This window comes from Platalea leucorodia (genome assembly GCF_965183815.1).
Source record: "Platalea leucorodia genome assembly, chromosome: 6".
NCBI classification, from domain to species: domain Eukaryota; kingdom Metazoa; phylum Chordata; class Aves; order Pelecaniformes; family Threskiornithidae; genus Platalea; species Platalea leucorodia.
The window spans coordinates 76,611,562-76,636,207 of NC_138828.1; the positions used below are offsets into that span (position 1 = coordinate 76,611,562).

At 37.8% G+C, this 24,646-nt stretch overlaps 1 protein-coding gene across 4 annotated transcripts in view; it reads right to left on the reverse strand.

The window, feature by feature from the left end:
• Nucleotides 1-24,646, reverse strand: part of FAM193A (family with sequence similarity 193 member A) — an 85,451-nt gene that overhangs the window by 24,447 nt on the left and 36,358 nt on the right. For 2 of the 4 annotated variants that reach the window (XM_082314921.1, XM_082314924.1), the window contains exons 3-11: nucleotides 23,951-24,196; nucleotides 21,422-21,588; nucleotides 20,962-21,129; nucleotides 17,783-18,017; nucleotides 13,688-13,812; nucleotides 9,182-9,326; nucleotides 3,672-3,749; nucleotides 1,976-2,088; nucleotides 1,579-1,821 (exon numbers count right to left, since the gene is read on the reverse strand). In XM_082314921.1, coding sequence (XP_082171047.1) covers nucleotides 1,579-1,821; nucleotides 1,976-2,088; nucleotides 3,672-3,749; nucleotides 9,182-9,326; nucleotides 13,688-13,812; nucleotides 17,783-18,017; nucleotides 20,962-21,129; nucleotides 21,422-21,588; nucleotides 23,951-24,196 — 1,520 coding nt within the window. The remainder of the gene's footprint in view (nucleotides 1-1,578; nucleotides 1,822-1,975; nucleotides 2,089-3,671; nucleotides 3,750-9,181; nucleotides 9,327-13,687; nucleotides 13,813-17,782; nucleotides 18,018-20,961; nucleotides 21,130-21,421; nucleotides 21,589-23,950; nucleotides 24,197-24,646) is intronic. The other 2 variants (XM_082314922.1, XM_082314923.1) reach the window with 2 other exon arrangements.

The following is a 24,646-nucleotide window of genomic DNA, read 5'->3' on the forward strand; positions in this document are numbered from 1 at the left end:
TGTGAAGTGGAAAAAAGTACAATATAAAATTCAAGTTTTTCCATACATTACATATCAAACCAGTAACAGTAAGTAGGGAACATTGAACACATCACAGTAACTCAAATTTCTCAATAGCAATTAGCTCCTAGACAACCCCACGTCTACGTGCTTTTCAGAATCTGCTCTAAAATACTTAATGGAAATTTTTTCCATACAGACAGCTAGTAAAAGAACATGAATGTCTAATTACCCGCTCCAGGGAAGTGTTGCAAAGATTGGTTAGTTCACGTTTCTACAGCAATCCAGAGCTCTTAAAAGAGCTCTTAAACTGTGCACTTTATCTTTTTTGCATTCCATGAGATACTGCGCCAAAATTTAATTACATGATGGCACCATTAGGCATATCTCAAATGTGCAATGAGGAAATAAAACACAGCAGATATTACAAGACATAAAATGGACCTTCCCCAAGGAGCAGTAGTATTTCCCTAAAAATAGGCTTCTTGCAGTAAATAATACTTGGATTCAACTGAACTAGCTTCTGAAGAGACAAATTGAACAATTTTGGACATTTCAGCACTAAAACTAAATGAGAGTTTACAGAAATTGCAAACCACACGTTTAAGAATATGTAGCTAAACATACCACCACATAATCTGTTTTCAAGCGCTCCCCAAATGGGTTCAGAAACTAAAGTCCTGTTACGGAAGATTAAACCATTGATGGTAGTAGGTGAAAAGATAAACATTTAAAGGAAATTGAACTTAGTGAAGTGATATTCATCAGAAACATCCCACACATCTGCATTGCCCTCATTCATCACACCGTATTAGCACAGAATGCTAATGCCAATTCCCTTGACTGTACTAACAAGAGGTATTTCATTAGTGTTCCCACCAGTACTGAAGTCAGATTTTTTTTAAATATTCCTTTAGAATATCACATGACAGAGGAGACTGCTGGTTAGCTGTACCCTAACCACATACAGAAGCCAGCCTGCCAATCAGTTTTAACCCCTCACAATTATGGAAGGGGCAGAAGCCTACCATTAGACTAACACCTCAAATCTAATGGTCATTGTGATCTGAATAAAAGAAAGGGTGGCAGATACTTCTGACAGGGTCAATTTTTCATGCAAGCCTCGAGTTAACACAACTTCAACAATCCTAAAAGCCTCCTAATAAAGGCTTTTTTGGAACTAAACTGATGCATATGAAATGACCATCCCTCAAAGAAAAGATCACCAGTTTCCTTGCCCAGTCTAAGAAAATGTGACATTTTAAAATGATACTCTAAAGTAGATCAGTATTTGATGTCCTTGTAGTCTCAAAGCTAGAAAGTACATACTACACACACTTCTAGTAACACTGTTAAGTCAACATCTTCAGAAATTTTTAAGAACTTTACAGGATTTTTTTTTTTTTTTTAAATTTATGTTTGCACAACATACAGCACTGGACTTGTGGTCTGCTGAATACAGTACCATTATTAAATAATTTTCTGTGGCAAAACTAGCATCACATAATGATAGTCAGCCAATGCAACTCACCTGCTTAAGTTCAAGTACAAAATTTTAAAACAGGAAAAAGAACTTACAAAGTTGGTGCAGAACCGTTATCTGCGAGGATCAGTCTGGGATGTTGCTGAATTGTAATAGGCGAGCTGGAACCTGATCCTGAACTTGCTGAAGACATACTGGGTGGGCGGATCTCAGATAGATAATCCGGAGCAGAATCAATTTGTAGTGGTAACTGGTTAATGTGGATATCATCCGTTATAGGAGAATCCATGATGCCACACGTTAAAATGTGTGAAAGGCTGCAGTCATCGCAAGTACATCTGTTCAAGAGTTAAGATTACAGATTTTTATGACCTTGTTGAAGCAGCATTCATTTAAAGTAACTACACTCTTTGTTCCAACAGTGTATTTCCTTTTTCCTTGAACAAGAAATTAATGATTTATTATGATTTCATATTAAAAACGTCAGCTCACCTTCTTCTATAATTACAGTTGGGACAGTCAGGCATGCTCAAACGTGATGACAGCATGTGTCTCATTGTGTCTGTGAAGTTGTTCTCCCCAGCTAGTGCTTTCTTGTTATTAAGCTGAAGTAAATTATAAAGGCAGTGTTTTAGTAGTGCAAGTCTTTCCATTAACAATTCAATGGCACATCATGACTAACAAATTACATCATCAAAAAGGGTTCTTTGGGCAAAATATTTTAAAAGCAGAACAGTTCAGAATAATTTCATGAAGGTGGTGTTTTGATCATGAGTGAAAAAAGGAAGACGTTCAAAGTTACAAACAACAAACATTTGGCACTGAAACTCTTCAAAGAAAGTATGTTTCTACTACGAAACAGCGAAGTGTCCAAGTATATCTCCTTGGCTCATTTGTACGTGCATCCTGCATGGCATTTCTGCTGACGCACTCTGCACTTGAGCAGTTCTTGTCTTGTTTCATGGTATGCACAAAAGGACACTGCTGACAAATGGAGAGAGAATGCAAACTCACCCTTAGCTTGCAAAAAGGAATTAGGACTAATTCTGTAGTCACAATGGGATAGATTCAAGGAATGAAGTAGCTGCTCAAAACAGGACTTTACTACATTAGTGAAAAAACACAATCCAAATAACCTCCACCTGGCAGAGGCCTAATCCTGAAAGCACCTAATTTCATCAGATACCCACAGACCTTAGGTTAAACAAGCATGTGCCTAAGCTTCCACTTCTATAGATGCCCAGACCTGATCCTTACCTAAGAAGCCATGGGCTTACAGCTCACTTAAGCCCAATTAGGATACAGGAAAGAGAGGATTCTTTCTCAAGTCCTCTGAGGAGCCCTGTATACCAGATGTTCCAAAGACATGGTTAACACAGGCTTATGTTCCTTATAGGAAAAAGTACTTACTGATGACTGCTTTAAATTTATTAAAAGGTACTGTCATACTTTCTCCTTCTCCAGCTTATGACCAACATTTCTTTCTGCACAGTGGTACAGGAACAGAGAGGTTCCCCAGCCAGTCTTGACTCTAGCCGAGTCACACTGTGCTCTTATGGAAAGCACAATACATACTTGAACACTTCTAGGCTACAGAAGAAAGTATTGTGTCTTAAACAGCAAATAGTTTTATAATAAGGTACTAACTTCTATTGGCCCTTCTCTGGCTACAGTTTGAAAAAGACAGATAGTTCTGCTCAGCCTTTTCCCCACAAAACAGATGTAGGAGCCATCTCCAGAGTCATAACAGATGCAATCGCCTGCCCTGCTACCATGGTTCACCCTCCCCAGCTCTGCACACACAAGGGAATCTGTTAAACTCTTGAACACAATATTCCTTATCACGTACATCAAGGCAGCTCCACGCTCAATGTACTGGCTGTTTTGGATCCCACTCTAAGGCATCAAAAATTCCCCTTTTACTGTATAAAGAATTTTAACACCTGGTATTCAATCTTAAGACTATGTACTTATGTTTTTACCTTGTAGTAACTGAGATTACATACTATTACTTATTCTTCTTAGATCTTGCTTTCTTGTATTTTAGTTGACCAAATTTCACGCCTATCATAGTTGCAGAATTAGATCATATAGAACTAGTATAATATACTACACTCACGTGTTTGCATCTTACAAATATACATGAAGCATTAGTGTAACTTAGTATGGTATAAAAAAAAAATCCTACCTGCTCTTCAATAAAACGCCTCTGTTTAAAAAATTCCCAGTCTTCCTTTAGCATGCGTTGTTTTGTTTTCATTGCCATCTAAAACAGAATTTAAGGAAAACTCATTGATTCAATCATAGAAATCTTACGCTGTGGTCAATTGGTCTATCAGTTGCATTAAAGCTAGCTTGTCTAAACTATTTTGAAAGTACTTACATACTTAGTCAATACGAAGTGTATTTTATTTGCTAATCATTTGATTTGAGTCACTTACTTACACATAAGATTTTATATTCATTTAGGCTATTTTTCAGTCTGATTTTTCCACTGTTATTCCTTATGTTAGTATTTCTTTTCATTACATATCTTCATAGCATTTTCAATAAAATGTGGCATTAAGTCCTCAACATCTCAGATCCACTAAAATCCATTAAAATCTGGAGATACAGGACTTTTGGCAAGGCCTCAACACAGGCTCAAGTGCAAACTCTGTTGTACCACATGTGGAACTAACCACCCAATCAAAAAGTAAAAAAAAAAAAAATTAGAAGAGTAAACAGAATTAAGTATGATCTAGACTAACACTATTTACCACTTTTATTCCTCAATGTATTTCATGCCCGTGATTTATCTAAAGCTGGAAGAATATTTTATAATTACTCGTCCCTGAATCACCTCACCATAAATGCACACAGAGCCCCCGAAGCTTTTTGTACACAAATGACATTTTTCTGATTTAGTAAATAACTTGACTCTGACAGAATGCAAAAGCTTCCATGAACTTTAACACAGCAAAACACAAGAACAAAACTTCTACTCTTGTACCTTACATTTTAAAAGCACTAGTTCATCAGTGAGGAAAAAACAACTATCTAGGTGTTGTGGTTTAACCCGGCAGGCAGCTGAACACTACACAGCCGTTCACTCACTCCCCCTCAGTGGGATGGGGGAGCGAATTGGAAAAAAAAAAAAAGGTAAAACTCATGGGCTGAGATAAAAACAATTTAATAGGACAGAAAAGGAAGGGAAAATAATAATAGTGATGATAAAAGAATATACAAACCAAGTGATGCACAATGCAATCGCTAATGACCCGCTGACTGATGCCCAAGCCAGTTCCCAAGCAGTGACCAACACCCCCCAGATTTTTTTTGTTCAGCATGACATCATATGGTATGGAACATCCCTTTGGCCAGTTGGGGTCAGCTGTCCTGGTTGTGTCCCCTCCCAGCTTCTTGTGCACCTCCAGCCTCCTCGCTAGCAGGGCAGTATGAGAAGCTGAAAAGTCCCTGGCTTAGTGTAAGCAGTGCTCAGCAACATCTAAAACATCAGTGTGTCATCAACATTATTCTCATCCTAAATGCAAAACACAGCAGTATACCAGCTACTAGGAAGAAAAGTAACTCTATCCTAGCCAAAATCGGGACCCTACGTTATCTGTTACAGTTCTCCTTTTCATTTACTGAATTAATAAAAACAAAAATCTACCACCTTATAGAATACAACAAATTGCTTCATAAAGATATGTTAGTGAGCCAAAGCCCAGTAGGTTATACCACTAGCAATCTTTTTTTTTTTTCTTCAAAAGCATGCCTCCAGAAATTCATACTTGATCAAAAGTTTAAGGTCTTGCTATTAACCTAAGTGTATTATTGCTATTATCATTATTTAGCTTGGGAAAACGAAATTCTAAGCTGGGGATTTGAAAAAGTATTAAGCGGTAAAGTTTTGCCAAATGAATTTTTGAAACAATCAGCAGCACGTAATTCTAATTATTACTTTGGATTTTGATTTCCCTTGCTCCAGTGAGGTTACATTAACACCAAAAGAGTTTATTATGCATGTGTGTTTTTTTAAAAACAATAGCATGTATGAAATATTCTTGAACCCTTGGTACCATTTCTTAGACACATTAAAAGGTACTGCGGCCAAAAACATCAGAGATTTCATCCTGGCTGTACTACCAGCTTCTGAGCACCCTGGAGCTATATTTAAACACCACAATACTCACTGGTTTTAGGTGCCCTGCCACCTAGCTGAATGCTTACCATCAAAGACAGGCACCTACATTCGCTATACATTACAAGAGATGACTTTAATGCCAAAGAATAAAGTTTAAAACAGCCAGTGCATTAACCGGGAGCTGCCTACTCAAGCCTGCCAAGAAACTGTCAAAGAAAACAGCATGGTTTAAGTCTTGATACTCTTGAGTATTAATGAGAACAGGGGCTGAAGATGAAGTTTTCCTACTTCCAACTTTGCAGCCTTTCCAATATCCCATGTCTGCAAGTATCTTAAGTTATTAATTCCATAAATAATAGGAAATCACTTCTCTCCCCTCTTTCTTTTCCCCAATGAATATTTATTTCAGCAGAGCAAAGCAGCTGCAATACAAACCACATGATTCATGCCCAAGAATTCTGCTAGGGAGTGGGAGATAAATTCAAATGCCATCAGAAGGAAAAAAATTTATACTTCACTCTTGCACATCTGCAATGAATGTGCTACCACTGCTCCCCAATGGAGAAGAGAGGTCCACTACCACCCTCTTCCTTCCTCCCTATTTTTGAGGCTAAAAAGTATTTGAGATTCATCAGAGAAGACATGGTAAAGTGAGACAGGCAGGTGAACCAGTATTTTCCCATTCTGAAATAGATTTAATCATGAAACAAACCCAGCAGTTTGGTCAGAACTGACACATACCACTAGATAACTTGTGACAACTCTGATGTTCATACATACATCACAGGAGGCTTGTTGCTTCCAAATTTTAAACTCTGTATCAAATGCAAATAGCACATTTGAGCATCCCAAATTCCACCTGTGAATCTAATCTATTTTCCTAGCCTGTTTCACTAGAAATAATAAAAATAACTCCTCTTATCACAAACTCTCAGCACCCAAAAATAGCAAGTGTTTCAATTATTTATACAACTGCCATAAAGACAAAAAACATTTATGCCCATACAATACTATTTTTTCTATTAAGTTGACAAGGACTGTAAAAAAATCACACACGAATATGGAGAGACAAGCAAGAAGCTCTCCTTGGGCTCTTGTGGAGCTGGGCAAAGGCATTGTTGTATTTCTTTCTTCTGTGGGAGCCAGCAGCAGAAAAAAGGAAACGCTTTCACACAATGTACCTATAACTATCAAGCCATTACTTATGGGAATGATCCAGATATATTTAGGACCTCCCAAGTTAAATGTAGTCTAAATTTGGTACAGAAACAGGATCTGGAGGTACAGGCTGCATACATTTAAACTCTACTGTATGCCAGATACCCTAAACATCTTCCTCAGACTTTAACATGTGATGAATACAGGTGCTGATACGAATGAATCCTTATTCTAAGTTTTATCACAGCGTACACACATGGTATAGCATTGTATTAAGTTACATGTCTGTGTATGACAGCTGTCTTACACAGTCTTTAAAAAAAAAAAAGTAGCATTTATATTGCTTTCAAAAGCTATTCACCTTTTTTCCCAAGAACAAGTAACATAACATACCACAGTGGAGGGTCCACTAATTATCTCTGCTGATGCCCTGTCTAAGATTTTGGGTATGGTTCCACAGTAGATAAATGAAGACCATTCTTAAGTTCTCTTCTGTGGTGGTCTGCGCGTTCTAACCTTTGATACGCTGCCAATAAAACCTCACAATTTTGTTAAGCCAAGAGGCAGCAAATAACGAACATGCATTTGCTGTTAAGATCCACAGTTGCCATAGTAGCCGGGCTTCCTGATTTCTACCTTATGGAAAAAAATATCACTGCAAATTCAGGTAAGATGGTCATACTGAATGATGTATTTTTGATCAAGAGAGTATAACCACAGGTTATCACCAACATGGGGTTTAAGGTGAGATTGTGAAGATGATTTTTCTACATATAAATACCAATAAAAATATCAATATCTCCTTTAAAATTTGATGGCTTAAGTTTTAGAATTGTTTCCCCTACACACTCCCCTAGCAGGTTTTTTTTGTCTTTAGGAAATAAGAAGTCATCATATTAAGTTTCCCCAAATCGGAGAAGGGTTTCTGTTTGTATCAGGATACAGGCTTCACTGAGCAGATAAAAAAATGCTTTAAGATAGTACTTGTGGCAGTTGCATGGTCACTTGACACAGTGAAATATAGAAAAATCAGTTAAGAGCTGATTTTGAAGTGGTGCAGATCAACCAGTCAGAAGCCTGATATGAATGCAATTCTACAGGAATTCCACCTTATGGAAAAATAAGTGATGATGAGAAGTGAACTGGGCATCCTTTCCTACTGGAGAAGCAGTATCATACGGCCACAACACTCTGACACCACGGGGAAAATGACTTCTAGTAGCACAAAATGTGAGATGATGAAATTTTACTGAGCTGCCATCAAACACTTAGGTGCACAAAAGTAGCTACACCAAAAGGAAACTCTGTAACTGATAGCCCACAGATGCAGACCTCAAATATAGAACAATCTCTAAAAATAAAATTATTTATGTCCTGTCTCCATCTTGAAGGTACTAGAATTAATGATAAAAGTTCACTTAAATCTTTATCACAGGGAGCAGCTTCTGAAGGACATTTACAGTGTACTATAAGACTTTAAAATATGTTTGTTATCTATAGGAGTAACATAGCATTACTAAATCTCAAATTGGATCCCCATATTCCTAATTCTCACAAAACTTCAAAATATAAGAAAAGTTCTATAAAACTCTGTATTTTCAATTATTTCAAGGCATATTCTTTCTTCTAGTATACTTAAGATTGAACTAAACAATATTCAAAGCCTTATCCTGAGGTGTTTTAAAAAAAAATTCAAGCCCTTTGAAGATGAGACAAAAATCACATGAGCAATTTTCGGAGAGTATAAACAATCACTTGCAAAATAAACAGCTATTTTTCCGCAAATTAAGCTCTTGACAATGTAGGAGTCAGCACAACGTGATTATTTTCTGAAATGTAGCACAAACTCAGAAGAATCAGCTGTCAGAACATATACTAATTAAAAAAGGATAACTTCAGAGGTCTCAAATATTTATGTAGGGAGACTCTGGAGTTCCAGTTTTGACAGTTGGACAAAGGTCATCATCACACTATGCACGTAGTTTTTTAAAAGCAATCTCTTCCTCTGAATTTCATTTAATGCAATTATTATTTTGGAAGCTTAGGGGGTTTTGTGGGGTGGTGGGGTTTTTTTCCTTTTCCTAGTGACATCTACAAAAGAAAGTTTCAGATTACTGTGCTATGGGTAATTTACAGGCTAAAGTCATTCAAAAACGTTCAAAGACCATCTCTAAACCATGGCACAACAATCTACTTCAACAATTTGAAGATGTTCCTGTACAATCACCATTAGGTATTGGTATATCAGTGTTCTTTTCTATTCTGAAAGACTGACATCAATAAAAAAAGCTACATTTTGTTGCTTCAAAGCTCTGGATAAAAATACCAAAGAAACCCTTCACTGGAGGTACAACCTTGCATGGGCTGCTCCCTACATAAATCAGTCTTGAGACTATTTACATGAGTCTTACCTGTTCATCAACATAATCATCTATTCTTTTCTGGCATTCAAGCCACGCTTCAGCAACTTGACCCATTTCCTGTTCCAGCTGATGATACCTTTGTAGTAAGGTACTATACATATCTTCACTACAGGAATCGTGTGTTGTTCCAAGCCTAAAAGTTCAAAATAGCACTTGTTATAGAAGAGACATTTCGTTGAAAAACCATGCTTTTAAAGTTCTGCCAGCCAAAAAAGTGTTGTTAAAGTGCAGTTATTGATACACCTAGGCCCACATAACTGCTTGTATCCCAAAACTGAGTATTTTTAGTCATTTTTCAAAAAATATCCAACAACTGCTTGTTCCAATGTTCTGTAACCGACAATAGCAAGAATGTGGGAAGTGTAACATTTCTAGAGCCTCCTTCCTTGCTGGTTCATCAGAACTCCCATAATCAATGCTGAAAAGATTACTATACAAGTTGGAGTTCCAGCTGGGAGAACTGCTGTAGAATGAGGCCAGTGATAGGCCAGTGATAGATAATTTGGTTGCATGCAGTTATCTACTATCACTCGAGCAGCATCTAGTTAAAAATGTGGTTATGCTGTTCACCGATGACTGTCTCTGTAAGGAGCCCCAGAAACAGGAGACAGATTTACCTTCCTTTCTACTACTACATTTTTGTACAGCAAATTCTTTCCAAAAAAAAAAAAAAAAAAAAAAAAAATCTATTAGAGCACATCATCACAATGATTCTTAAGTAAATAAGCAAACTCACGAAATTTTGACTTCAGAAATAAATAAAAAGACAAAATTCTATTCAGTAATGTGTGTTTAAAGCACATTGAATTGTAATGACCTGTAAATTGACACAAATAAACTGAAGCTTTTCAACATTGCTCCTACTCAGTAATTAAGAGGAAACTGGTTGGTAGTTAATTAGGCACAGAGGTTGCGCGGTGAGTCAAAGCCAGTACGAAAAAACAAAATTCAAGCATCTCTAAACTTGACAGTTAAGCCCAGTTCCACCATTTCAGGGAGGTTTGCTATAGATTTCCATTGCGACAGGATGCTAACCCAACCTAAGAAGTACATAGTCCTGCCTATCATCTGGCAAAGAACTGAGCCCTTAATTTTAAAGTGGCAATTAATTATAATGAAGAGCTGAGCAAACAGACAACTCAGTAAGCATGAAGTTACAGCTGTTAGCATGACTTTGCCAATAAATTCAAGTTTGTTTTATTTTGTTGTTTTTGTCCAGAACCTGCAACACAACCGCTTTAGAAGGGTGCATAAGCAATTCTGCACATTCAAATCTTGGGAAGGTCATGCTTGGTAGCTTACAAAAAGCAATTTAAAGGGATACAGTGACTTTAGGATACAACACTTTCTCACATCAGTACAAACACTGTCAATTCCTGTTACTAGATCACAATTTACTACTTTTCTTGAAGCCCGTGATTCTGGTGTTATGCAGTTATGTAAAATTCTGATCCCTACTGTACAGAAGTCAAGAATTTGTTCTCATAACCACTGCTGAGTAGTACTGTTCTTTCAAACACTAGTTGTGCATGAAATCTTTTTTAAATACTCTCTCAAGTCAGAAGCAAAAGAAGTTCATTTTTAAAAATTTAGATTAGCAATGCAATGGCATTTACACTTTCAATTTTTATTGTGATTCTTGAGTAAAGGATAGCACGCTACTAGTAAATACACTTTCACTCCCAAGACAAGTATAAAGCAACAGTCTAGGTAATATTTCAGCCCTGTAAACAGAGGTGGAATATATTCCTGGACTGCAGTAAAAAAACATAATAAAAAGCATCACACATACGTAAAACTTAACAAGAATTGCTTACTTTACAGTAACTGAATCTTCCAAGGCATACTTGTTGACACAGATCCTCCTGTATGCCTGCATATCTTGATCAGGAACCCAGAACGTTTTGGCCAACAGCATTTAACTGAAGCTGCGCGTATACCCTGAACACTGTCCCATCCCATACAGGGAAAGCAAAGAGGACAGAAAAGCCCCAGGACAGAAAAGTCCCAGGTATCAGTTAGTTACTTCATTACCAAACCCCAATAAAGCAGTCCATTGAATGCAGGAAGCATGACATTAGCTGCATGTAATCAAAAGCATCTTAACCCAAGAAAGATATTTAAGAAACCTTTCATATAGACACCTTTGTCAGGAAGCACTAGTCACCTATGAAAGGACCGGATTTCCTTAAATACTGATTATGAAAATACAGCCTTATGAAATGCTGTGTCTGATCTAGAAACCCTGCCGATTAATTACCTCTTGGTAAGCACATGGACAGCTCTTACAGCTGGTCTGCAGATTGTTCACCTGAGTGTGCCCCCTAAACAAACCAGAGGTGTTGACTAGGTAGCAGAACAAGATACAACACAGTAAGACCCTGGTAGTTTACCCTGAGTTGATGACCAGTCCTGTGAAATACTGACACAGCTGATCTCATATGAGCCAGTAGCCTCCATCCCCACAAGACTGCTACGTTTAGACCTCCCTAAGTGAACATCTTTTCTAGTCTGACATCTGATAAGCATCCTTGGAACTAATCACAGCACACCAACTATATATTTTGAAAAAGCCAGAGATACACAAAAGATTTAGTGATTTAAATAAGGGATGAGAGAAAGGGTGAGCACCCAAAACGTAAGTGAAGCCGAGATGCTCAAACACCATTTCACATTTCTTCAGGAAGAGAAAACAGTGAGGCCAATGCTCTTTTGCAAAGCAGCTTTGGCAACACCTTCTCTACTGCATGCAAATGATTCTCTACTGACCAAATGATCAGGGGACGAGGCTGATCCCTGCTTCTCCATGTGAGACCTCTCTGAGGGAACATTCCTCCACCAATTCCCAATAGAAGGCAGATTATCCTCCAGAAAAATTTCTCAGGAAAGGCTACCCAATTCTCTTACTTCAAGACCCAGAGAACTCAGCAGTAAAATCCTGGGAGTCCATGAAAACAGAAGCAATCTATGTCTACCAAAAAAACCCAAGATATACACCATATAAACTAGAAACCATGGAACAGGAAGCTTGTGCTGAACCTCTCCTTTCAAAAGGCTCATGTGAACCAATCTAGGTCAAACCACAGTTTATATGAAACACCCTTAACGCTATCTAACAAACACAGATGTACTGGAAAAGAAATTGCTGCAGGAAGAGATTCTGACTTCATCATATTTAAGCCTTGAAGGTAGCTGTCACTACAGTGAAGTTCTGCAGAGAAACACCTTCTGTTGCTCAGACTTTAATTGCAGTAGCACTTGAGAACAACAGGTAAATTAAAACAATCCAATGCTTTTGTCAAGAAATGACTATAAGCTTCACTAAGACCATTCTCATCTCTGCAGATGAAGGCAACAAACAGTCTTGATACAGCCAGGACTGCTGGGGTAAGAGATGCAGAGAAGCCTTGTCAGAAAGCATGGAGGTGACTGAGGGATACAATGTCAGTGACAGTGATACTGGGAAGTCAAATGCAGATCACTGGGAAAATATGCAATTGAACAACATACTGTTGAACATCGCAACAGAATTACCTGCCTTGAGGAAAAAAACAAACAAACAAAAAACTGCTTTCAATACCAACCCAGTTTCATGTAAACCAATTAGACAAGTTATTCTGAGGGACCTTAGACTTCTTGCTGAGCCCAGTGACAATTAAGCTTTCTTGCCTTTTCTTGCTTTCCTTTCTAGCATCTACTAGCAAAAGGAGAACTCATCAGAAATTTCTTTATTCACTGTGAGCAACATATCTTGTGACAGACTTAATCAAACTGCTCTTGTAGCATGGGAAAATACCCACGACAATACCTTTAAAACACATGTATACAGAGCATAAATGTCTCTTCATCAGAAACAAGACTGAGGTCAACACAACCCATCCATGACTGTACTTTAAAAACGTTCAGACTTAGGATAAAGAATAATTTTTCTATGAATTACTACCTCTTCCCAAAAAACCCCAAACACTTTGCAGGTACACAAACTAGAAGCAGAGCAACCTTGCTAACAAAATATACATTCTAAAGGCATAGGAAATGCAATATGCCATCAGACCTATAAGCACATAGCAAAGGATTTTGTTTCTTTTGCATTCTCCAATGAAAAGATTGCTTAAAACTCCAAATTAAGTTAGTTGTGCACTGTGGGAAGCATGAAGGCATTGAGACTGTAATTTGCTTGTAGAGCTGTAAAGACAGTAGCAATGCCTGATGACAAGTGAAAACAGTACTATTCAGTCAGACCATCAGCATTTTCATAGGATGCTGTCATTTTACTAGGTAACCTACAAGTAAGCACGTTAGGGTAGTAATTCTTCTGACAAGCAAGTTATGACAGCAACCTGCTCAATCAACAATGCTGTTTTCAAGACAGATCAACAAGGATTTTTACCTATTAAACTAGAAGCAGCAGAGAATTTTCTTTTGTAGACGCTGTGGCTGCAAACACGGGTTTTGATTTCTCCTTTAAATTACAAAAGAAAAGTTAAACTCTACCTTAGCTGTGACACCAACGTTGGCAAGCTATTCTGCAGGAGTGGCTCAGAAAATACCAGATTTTCAAACAGATGCTTATTGTGCAATTCCCATGTCACCTGAAATTTCTTCAAATGTTCATTTTCCTATAATGAAAAAACAACCAGAAATAAGCCAGGGTTGGGGGCGGGAGGGGAGTTTCTGTCCGAGGCAAGAATTTTTTTTTTTATCTATCTTCCAACCTACAGGCTGGATTATCCAGCTCAGATCTTAACCAGTTTTAATACCCAGAAACTCAGAATTTAAGTAATTCTTTAATGACTTAAATAACCATAGCTTCATTCCTTGTTTTTCTAAATTGTCATGGATTAGGAAAAAAAAAAAAAAAACACAAAAAAAAAAACCACAAAAAAAACAAAAAAAACCAGACTATGTTGTTGAAAGCTTCCATTCATTTCTGCACTGAAAGATGTCTTTTATGATCTGAACCAGTGATTCTCAGATTTTCTTGTAAAACAATTGTCTATCTCTGATTATTTTTCAGTTCTTTGAACTTATCTAGTAGCAGACATATATGATGGCAAGCTATAATCTTTATTCAAAACTGACATAAATCAAGTAAACAGTTCTCTCCAAGTCCAGCTTCAAAAATGAAGTTTTCTAAATAGACAAGAGACTAACAGCTTACTTCTCTAGTAAGCAGAGTGTTTTTCTATTTGAGGTTATTTAACACATAATTGTATATAATTTTCAAGGTCTAAAACTGAAATCTATTATTATCAAAACGTAAGAAAAGATAGGTGTAATATTTTTCCAAGTCAGTAAGTTTTCCCACATATAGCCAGCAGTACACAGGTTTTCTATACCAGGACTCCCACACACAGCAAAATTAAATCAAGCGTTCTGGTTATCAGATCAGCAAGTGAGCCCTATGCACTATAACCTTGAGGACCCAGAAATACCAGAATACTCTGGAATTTCAAAGTTTTGTTAAGCATAGTGGGTTAAAAAAAACCAAATACATATTTATATCAGACCTAAACACAAGGCTATCAGCATTAAAAAAAAAAAAATCAGGTTTGGAGTTATATTATTATTTAAGAAGGGTGGGTGGGTTTTTTTGAGTTGAACAAGACACATGTACCCTTTCACTTGGAATATTATGTCTTCAGAATATATAAAATGTCTGTAAATTGCTAATAATTTCTCAAGAGTCACTGAGAAAGGTTGATTTCCTAAGCCATTTCCACATTACACTGTGAACAAAACAGTCAACACTTATCTACAAAATCTTGTATATCAGACTGCACAGTGTACGATATTTCTCACAAAGAAACACCAGGTAAGTTTTCCCTTCTAGTCTGCTATACCGTGTACTCGAGGACTCTTTTGTACTGACCACAGTCTTTCCAGCTTGCTCTCAGTATAATCTGTCATTCCCTGCTCTTGAGCTTCGCTAGTTAGCTGGATTCCTCTGCAAGGAAGGACAACTGTTCCTAATTTCATTGAGAAATTAGTTCCTCACAGGTGGAGGTTTCAAGACATTATATGCCTCTGTACAGGATGCTACATGCAAAGGTTTTACCTTTAAAAGGAAGGCTGCACTAAGTTTAGAGATCTTGACTGCCTTTTATGTATTTCAGCTGAAAAGATTCTTTCTTCCATAGTGCACCAGTATCTTGAGAGAAAACAACCATGCACACTGAAAACGCTAGTGACCCTAGTACCTATAGTGAAAGCTGTGACATACTACTCCATTTAATGAAAAGGTTATTTAATAAATCTGAGAAGATTAAATCTGAGAACAAGAGACAGTATCCTACATTCTCACATTTCAGTTTCTGAATGTCGCAGCTTAGTAAAAAAGTTTTCGGTACTCACTGCGCTGCAGAAGGAAAAGGACAAGAAAACTCTGGGGTATTTTGTGTTTTCTTATGCTTTGTTTTTTAAAAAGAGAATAGGAATTGTATTTTACTCTGAATTTTGTCAGAAAAGGGGTAGATTAGGGAGTTCAAGCATCTTCTGTCTCTTCATGGCCACTATAGAATCATAGAATTAAGGTTGGAAAAGACCTCTAAGATCATTGAGTCCAACCGTTAACCCAGCACTGCCAAGTCCACCACTAAACCATGTCCTCAAACACCACGCCTACCCGGCTTTTAAATACCTCCAGGGATGGGGACTCAACCACTTCCCTGGGCAGCCTGTCCCAATGCCTGACTGCCCTTTCAGGGAAGAAACTTCTCCTAATATCCAACCTAAACTTCCCCTGGTGCAACTTGAGGCCATTTCCTCTCATCCTATCGCTTGTTACTGGGGAGAAGAGACCGACCCCCACCTCACTACAGCCTCCTTTCAGGTAGCTGTAGAGAGCAATAAGGTCTCCCCTCAGCCTCCTCTTCTCCAGGCTAAACAACCCCAGTTCCCTCAGCCGCTCCTCATGAGACTTGTGCTCCAGACCCTTCACCACCTTCGTTGCCCTTCTCTGGCCACGCTCCAGCACCTTGATGTCCTTCTTGTAGTGAGGGGCCCAAAACCGAACACAGCACTCGAGGTGCAGCCTCACCAGTGCCCAGTACAGGGGCACTCTCACCTCCCTGGTCCTGCTGGCCACACTATTCCTGATACAAGCCAGAATGCCATTGGCCTTCTTGGCCACCTGGGCACACTGCTGGCTCATGTTCAGGCAGCTGTCAACCAACACCCCCAGGTCATCTCAATCTCTCCTACCTGCTAAGTTTTCATAATTACTAGGTCACAATAATTACCAAGGGGAAAAAAAAAATATTAAAAGATTATTTTCTGATCAGCTATGTAATTCTGGCACGAATGGGTTCATTATTGGCATATCTACTTTGAGAAAGCTAACATTTGTACTGTAATCCATCTGCTTTTCAGCTGAACAAATTTCTAAAGTTCCAATGCAAATCAACCTGAAGAGCAATCTTCTCCCAAGCACCTTGTTAGAGACTTGATGACTATTTAAAAGCAGCCAATAAACTGGAGATGACAGTGACCTCACATCTGTATCTAAGTGATAAAGCTGGGGAAAACAATACAGACAAACAGCAAATACAGAACATTGACAACAGAAAAAAACATCACGTATGCTCAAGTTTCTGAATAGAAACATCTTCCTGCTTTGCCAATTCAATTTTACTAACAGCCCTACCTCAGTAATGACACTCTGCTTCCCCTCCATTTTATATCCTCCTCACTTGTGGCCATTGTAGTCTTGTTACTGCTTATTCTTTTCTTCTCATTAGACACCTACTGTCACTTTCAGCTAATTGGCAATAAAACCCAAATTTACCAGTTTATCCACTTTCTTTTTTTGCTTGCGCAATCTTTACACAAGAAAAGGGATGTACAGGATAAGGACATTAACAAAGGATGTATAGGAAAGAATTATTAACAAAACAGGATTAATAACCTTCTCAGCCCTTAAACAAAGAGAATTACAGAATTTGTTTACTGTATTACTCATGAGGGACAGTTACTCAAGAAGAGATTTCTAAGGCTATTGCTCATTTTCTACCTGACAATATAATCCCAAGTCTAACAACACAATTAGTTGACAAAAAAAAGCATTTAAGAAAGAACTAGAACTTTAGAAATAATAAATAACATAGCAGATTAATTCAAAGGCAAGAGATCATCTTTTCAAGTAGCCATTCTTGCTTATAAGTGAAAAAGAGAAATTGAACATAGAAGCAATCTAAGTTAGTGCTAAACATAAAAGTTTGTGTCCTTTAAACATGGTTTGTCAAGAGACCATTAAAGATTAACAGAGAAGTTTTTCAAACATTTTCAAAGGCATTACCTAAAATTTTGTAGATCTGCTTAAAGATTCATTTCAGAGTAAGTGCCATAAACAGCATTCCACTTTTTTCTTTACAAACAAAAGGTAATTTCATCAATTCACTGTAAGAGATGCCTAATCTACATTTCTGAAGAATTGAATTTGCATGTTCAGAATATCCCTGTCTCCAAGCATGCACAGACAAAACCCCTGACATTTTACAAACCACAGAAGACAGTCGAAAGAGCCCAGAACAGCTCTGCTAGCATTACCCCTAGCAAGCAGAAGCATATAGGTCATTTTATCATTCTTACCAGCGTAACTAGAAAGGCGCTGATTGTACACGCTGCCTGACAGAGTGCACTGTATTCTTCAAGTAGGAGTGAGATGAACTGATGTGCCTGTGGTGGCCCTTGTATTGCTAATGTTGATGCAACTTTAGATCCCAGTGACAAGTGTCTCAGCAGACGAACCTTCATTTCAAGCACATATTCTCTAGCTTGCTGTTCCAACCGTTGGTAAAGCTGATATGGATCTCTTTCACAAAGCCTGTATTTTTAGAATATTTGTGACCAAAAAGAAAAAAGCATGTAATCAACAATTTCTACTTTCCTAAAAATATTTACCAGTTACCATCGTCATCATCATCAAAAAGAAACAATGGCTAGGGTTTACAGAACTACCTTAAATCTGGGAGAACACAGTCCAGTTCCCTACTTTTACACTGTGGAACTGAGCTCCTGGGTAGCTTTAGGACTAGGATGCTTGCATACCTGAGGAACAAATTAATTTAGGACCTCATACTAATATGTGAGCTAAAAAAACCTTTACTCAATTTGCATACAACCCTACAGACACTTAAGACTTTTCAGAGAAGCTTCCTTACAACTTCTCCATGTTCTTATATACAGCCCTAACAAATGTCCCAGTTGGAACGGCCAGACCTAGGTCTGATTAACATCCTTGTAAAAGGACAGGCGTTTACTGCAAGCCATTGATACTAACCGGATGGGACTCGGTGACTGCTCTGGGGGGCCCTTTTGTTGTTGAGCTGAACTGAAAGAAGACATTTCATACAACTACCAAACTTTTAAGACACTCATTCATGAAACTCCTTCTCACCTTAACATTGAGAGTTTCTTACCCTAAGTTGCAGATTTTCTGTACAAGAACATTTTTTGCACCTTTTATTAAAGCTGTGCCACTGCATAGCAGAGGTGTGGGATTCACAGGGCCACAAAGAATGTCCTTCAAGGAACATGACTTCGGACACTCTACTATAGTAGTGCCTAAGCTGCAATCATTACAAATGATTGGGGTGGGGGTTTTTTTTGTTTGTTTGTTTGTTTTGGGGTTTTTTTGGGTTTTTTTTTGTTTTTTTTTTTTTTGTTTGTTTTTTTGTTTGGTTTTTTTGTTTTGTTTTGTTTTGTTTTTGTTTTTTTTAAATCCAGAATAGGGACCAGACTTTGGGACTCATTCCAGGGAAGCACACTAACACTGAAGCTCCAGAACCATACCGCCCTCCATGCACTCTATTCAGCTACTCAATACCTGCAAGACTTGTCCCTGTAAGACACAGCTTCAAAGAGGGTCAGGGCTTCCTGCTAAGGACAGCATACAGCAGGCTAGGTCTGATACTCTCCTGCTAGTGAGACATGGGTTTAACCACCTCACGCAGAAGAAAAGCGAACACGATGGCTGCTTTGAAGCACTTTAGAGTGAAACCGTACTATTTAAAAGTCCTGTGCATGGAGTTTAAGCACTTGCCTCAGGTTCTTTACAGCACAGGGAGGTAGGGAAGAAGAAAGGGATTAGATAAGTACTTAAGAGTCAGATGAATAAAAGTCTGCTGCCATCTAGTCCCTGCTCTTCCCTTATCACTCACAAAATAGAGTACTATCATATTGCCATGAAGTGCTCCCAACATACAATAGGGACAGTACTTGGCACCGCAACTTATTTTCAAGTAAGAAGATCAGACAGTCTGTTTCTTGCCAGCTGTGTCTAACAGAGCTGAGCATGGAATTAGGAATTTCTGCCTTTTAAACACAGATTTACTTGGCCGCCGTATGATCTTTGGCATGCTACCTACATGGTTTGTTTGGGGGTTTTTGGTTTTGTTTGGTTGGTTTTGTTTATTTGCTTTGGTTTTACACTTTCAATACCTACATTGACTGGCTTTGTTAAAAAATTTTGCATGACATTAGTACCACAGACTGGACACACTGGTGTCTGCTCAAACACAGTATCCCAATTTTATTTCGTACTTTGGAGACCATAAGTGAAAAATACTCATATTGACACTTAATGTTTCCTTCTTTGAGATCCTGTTTCTGTGTTTATATTTTAATAATCTCTCTCAAAAGTGAAAAACAGTTCTAGAGAAATCAAAGCTCCTACATACATAAGAACGGTACACAGCATGTGTTCCAATTTCCAAAATTTTTCCATTAGAGAAACTGCATAAAAATTAACAACCATTCTAGCTGCGATTCAGTTTTAGTTACCTACACACTATGCAATACTTAAGCATCTTTGATTTCAAAACCTACGCTGCATGTTTTGATCACTTAAATAAACAGTGTGACTAATAGGGAGGCATGCTATATTACTCTACATTTACACAACTCATGTTCAAAACCAAACACTCAGTTTTTATATATCATAAGTGCAATAAGCTTATTTAATTATCTATTAAGGCTGATTCAGGAGTATAGTCATATAAAGAGCAATGCCCTATAGTCTTTCAAAAGCTTCTTTAGCTTCAATTAAAAACTCCACATAAGAACTACAGTTTGTCAGACTAGTCAGACCTTCATATATTAAGTACGTACAGAACCAAGGAGAGCAACTATTCCTGGAGCACACATTCAGTTAGACAGAAACTGAGACGAACCTCCTGGAGCTCTTTAAAGACAGCCACACTATTCTCAAAAGGAAAAAGCCCACAACTGAGGATCTCATTAAGTACATCTTCAACTTCACACCTAGAAAAGTTATAATTTCGACTTCTGAAGTGAGAAAGAAGTTCTCAGAATCTGCCTCATCTAGTGATTAATGGCCAATATTACTTTTTTTTTTTAAAAAAAACGTGTCTTCTACAACTACAGCAAGATGCAAGCACTATTATAACTCAGGTTAGTTCGCCAAGGTAAGATTTTTCACATGGGGCAATTCAAACTAAACAGTGTCTTATTAATAATAATAATCTCAAGGTCTTTTGAAGAATAAGACCCCATAATTATACAATAATATTCTTATTGCAAACAGCATACAAATTTAATAGCTTCCCATGCATTCAATCTAGCTTTTAAAAATCCTGCATAGAATAGACTGTTCTGACTTTTCATTCTAGTGGAGAGGTAATCATTCCAAGCAACCAGACTTGCAGATGGTAAATAACGTTCTATTAAAAAGCAATATTCCAAACTACTTTAAAATGAACTTAAAAAATCCTCTTAGCAATTAATAGGTATTTTTCAAAGTGCTATACCTATCCACCAGCTCTTTCATTCCTTCTTTATCTGGTACCAAAGATTGGTCTTGGTCATCTGCCAAAGGGGTCCCAGCTTGGCGATATATACACCGAACCATGTATCTTACTTCTGACCAGTAATTTTGAAGCTGCTGAGGTTCACGTTCAGGCTCTGCTGAATTTTCTCTGCAAATAATGACAAAAATGATTACTCTCTATTTGTGCATCGCATGGGTGTATTGATTCCTACTATGCTGAAGATGCTCTTCGGGAAAAACAACAAACATCTGAAAACACCTAAAATAAAGTACATGCCTAAAATAAAGTATAAAATTGGATAAAAGCTGCCATCCATAAGTTACTGTTATTGTCAGATAGCCTGTTTAAACAGTTTAAGCGTACACCAACAAATAAGCTGCCACACTGCCGACAGTCTGACTACGGGCACCATGCTACTGAGTTTGAATTCAGTTCTTACCTGCGCTCATTACAGGCCTCACAGTTGCATGCTATATCTGAAGGAGAGGAATTGCTAAGATCTGCAGCAGGCACCGTCTGCGCACCAACAGTTATTCTTCCTCCTCCTACAGATTCCTGCTGTGATCCACTGTTTCCAAGAGGCATGTGCAAAAGGAAATCTTGGCTCTGAAAAGAAAAAACACAGGTAGCCTTCAGTTTGTAAGGCAGAAGACTGAAACGTTAATAGGTAGGCAAATATTAATGTGGCAATTCTTAGTGCTGAATGTATTTTGGGAGGACACTCAACCAGGCACAAAGAATTTACCTTCAAAAAGCCTAATAAATGCAAGATATGGACTGAGAAAACCAATGATATAAATACAGTTTCATTTCTAATAACAAAGTATGTTGGTTATAATTATCACCTTTATGTACTCCAGCATAAACAATGAACTAAGCTAAAGGAAGGCTTGCATCATCCATGATGAATCATAATCTAGTAACATCTCTTCAGTCTCTATTTGACAGTATGTTTGACTTTTGTAGTTCAACAATCCCTTCTAGCAAAAAGCATAAAATCTCCTTGTTTATAGCACCCAGACATACTACTTCACAGTAATGGATGTTAGAAAGCTGCTGTCACTGGGAATGGATGCTGCCTCCTGTGTACAGTGCTGCTCAGTACTAGCAGATGACACAAACCTCTCTCCCAAGGCTGCTGGTATTTTGGTCTCCTGTTTCTCTCCCTTCTCTGAGCTCCAGCCTCAGTACATACCATGCTTCCCTCCTGCACCCTCCCCAGGTTGCCACCAGCTTTCTGTGGCACCGGGCAGAGACCTCTCCCACATCAGGAGCACGATGGAAGGGGGTTTTCTGTGCTTCACCCCAGATCCTGGAGCAGGATGCAGACACAGCTCAAAACAAACCTGCATGCATTTGCTGCCAACAGCAAGACCAGCTACCGGGGATGGTGCTGAGGCAAACCAAGCTAGGTAACAAGAGCAACAGCAGCCTGAACACAGGAGCATCTACAGCAAACCACTTATACTCTGGCTTGCAGTGACTGATAACAGTCACTCTTCTTTAGCCCATTTTGGTTTTCTTCCCTAGCTGGTTTCTCTAATTTGACTAGCCACCTAATCAATTTAGTTGCTTTTTTAAGTCAAGCTTCCCAATTTGTAAAATCCTTTTGCTGTTTGCTTTTAAAAATTCCTCTTTAAATAAGAAAACAGTTGCCAAATTAAAAAAATATGGTCAATTTTTATTTTACCTGCAGTATCTATAACTTAGCAAAACATTTAGGAAGCAAATACTGCCTTCATTGCACTTGTAGGACACTTATTCTTTACTAGTTCATTAAACAGAGCTTAAATATGTCAAAAATTCTGACTCAACTGAACAATGTTCTTCAGTCTTGCTATGCTTTGAACTCTCTAGGATGTTTTTACCATCAGACTACCAGTGTAATTCCCTGAGATGTAATCTCCTTTGATTAATTTTACTAACCCTTGTTAACAGCAAGAATATCAGTAAAGATTAGTTGTATACCAGTGACATACTCTTAGATTTTCCTTAGAAAAACTATGTTAACTGTGCTTTTAACATAAGCTTAACAACATATGCTATACAAAGACAATTTTTCTTCACACTGATTTATTTACCAAAATAAAAATCTGTATGTGCCTATGGGCATGTGCACAGTCTGTTAGCTCTCTACAGGGAGATGTCAGCTGGAATCTATAGTGATTCCAGTTACTGGAAGTGTGGGGCTTCCCAGATCAGTTGTGAAGATTTGGTTCTGCAGTACAGCATCATAGTTTACTTCTAATGGCATTTTGCTGGACCTATAAATGAACTACTGCTATCTTTCTGCTACGTTGAGCACAGCTCTTAAGTGAGGTTGAATTCTCATTTGTACATATATTTTAACACTCCATTTAGTAAATAATCACAACTTGAAATATTAGCACCATGTATTAAATCAGTGTTTGCAGTGCTACAACAAAGAATAAGAAAATGTTACATGCATACTATGCAAAGTTGTGCTTCTTTATTAAAAAAATACAGGAAAGAAAAGACAACAAGAGTCAGACACATGCAGGAAAGTGGCAGTGCAAGTGCAGTGACTCAAGAACACTACTGAAAGAACAAGGAGAATTCAGGTAGTTTACCTCACAAAGGAGGGAAAGTACACATGAGCAGACAGGGAATAGAAAAAAGGTTTCGTGATTAAAATTACATCGGTAAGAGCAAAAGAAACAGGATTTAAGTAAAGGATAAAGCATGAGAACCAATAAATTGAAAAGCCAAAAAAACAGCAAGAAACAAATCCAAGCCTTGCTCTACTCAAAAATCTAAAACTCAGAATCAGAACTCCTCATTTTTGGAACAACTTGCCTGTTCAGTTTAGCTCACAGGAAAACCAACTCAAAATCTCCTAAAATACTTTTTAAGCACTTACAGTTTAAGTGGTTCCAAAGCACAAAGCAGCCTTCAGCCCATAACAACATACCTTCTTAGTCTACTCAATTAAAGTACTTCAACTTACCACAAGAGATTGCTCTATTGTAGCATGCCTTTCCTCCTTTTCGACTGTTCGTCGACAGTCTGGACACACCCACAGTGGAAGATGCAGCATATTGTTTGCTTTTGGAGATGTGGAAAGTGCTGTTTTGCTAGAATTTTTTATTCCGCTCTCTGAAAGCGAAGTATCTTTTCGTTCACTTCTACAAAGAAGACAATGCTCGCCAGTTGTATATGGTGCCCTTTGGCCCAAGCCAAAGGTAAACGGTGTCTAGAAATAAATGTTTTGACAGATAACTGGTTATTCACAGAATACATTCCAGAAAAACTTATTCTGAGATTAAAAAAACAAACAAACAAACCAAAAACAAACAAAAAACCCAAACCATACCAAAGCATATTTTAACAGTCATCATTAAATGGTGAATATTTGGAGTGTCCCAAGATCAAACACAGCAGTGTTAATATCCATGTGACAAACAGTTCTGATTATGAATACACTCCTATTTAAAAAGTAAGGTTTTCAGGGAGCATGGACTACAGCCTTCCTCTCTAAAATAATTCAGCCTAGATGCAATAATCTAGTAAGTAAGATAAGAAAGAGATAGTACAATTCCTTTTACTGTTGTCATTCTTAGAGATAAAAAGGAAAATAACTGCTCTTTGAAGTTTTGCGTCACCTCCTTTTTCAACAATAACTGAAACAAAGACACTTTCAGCT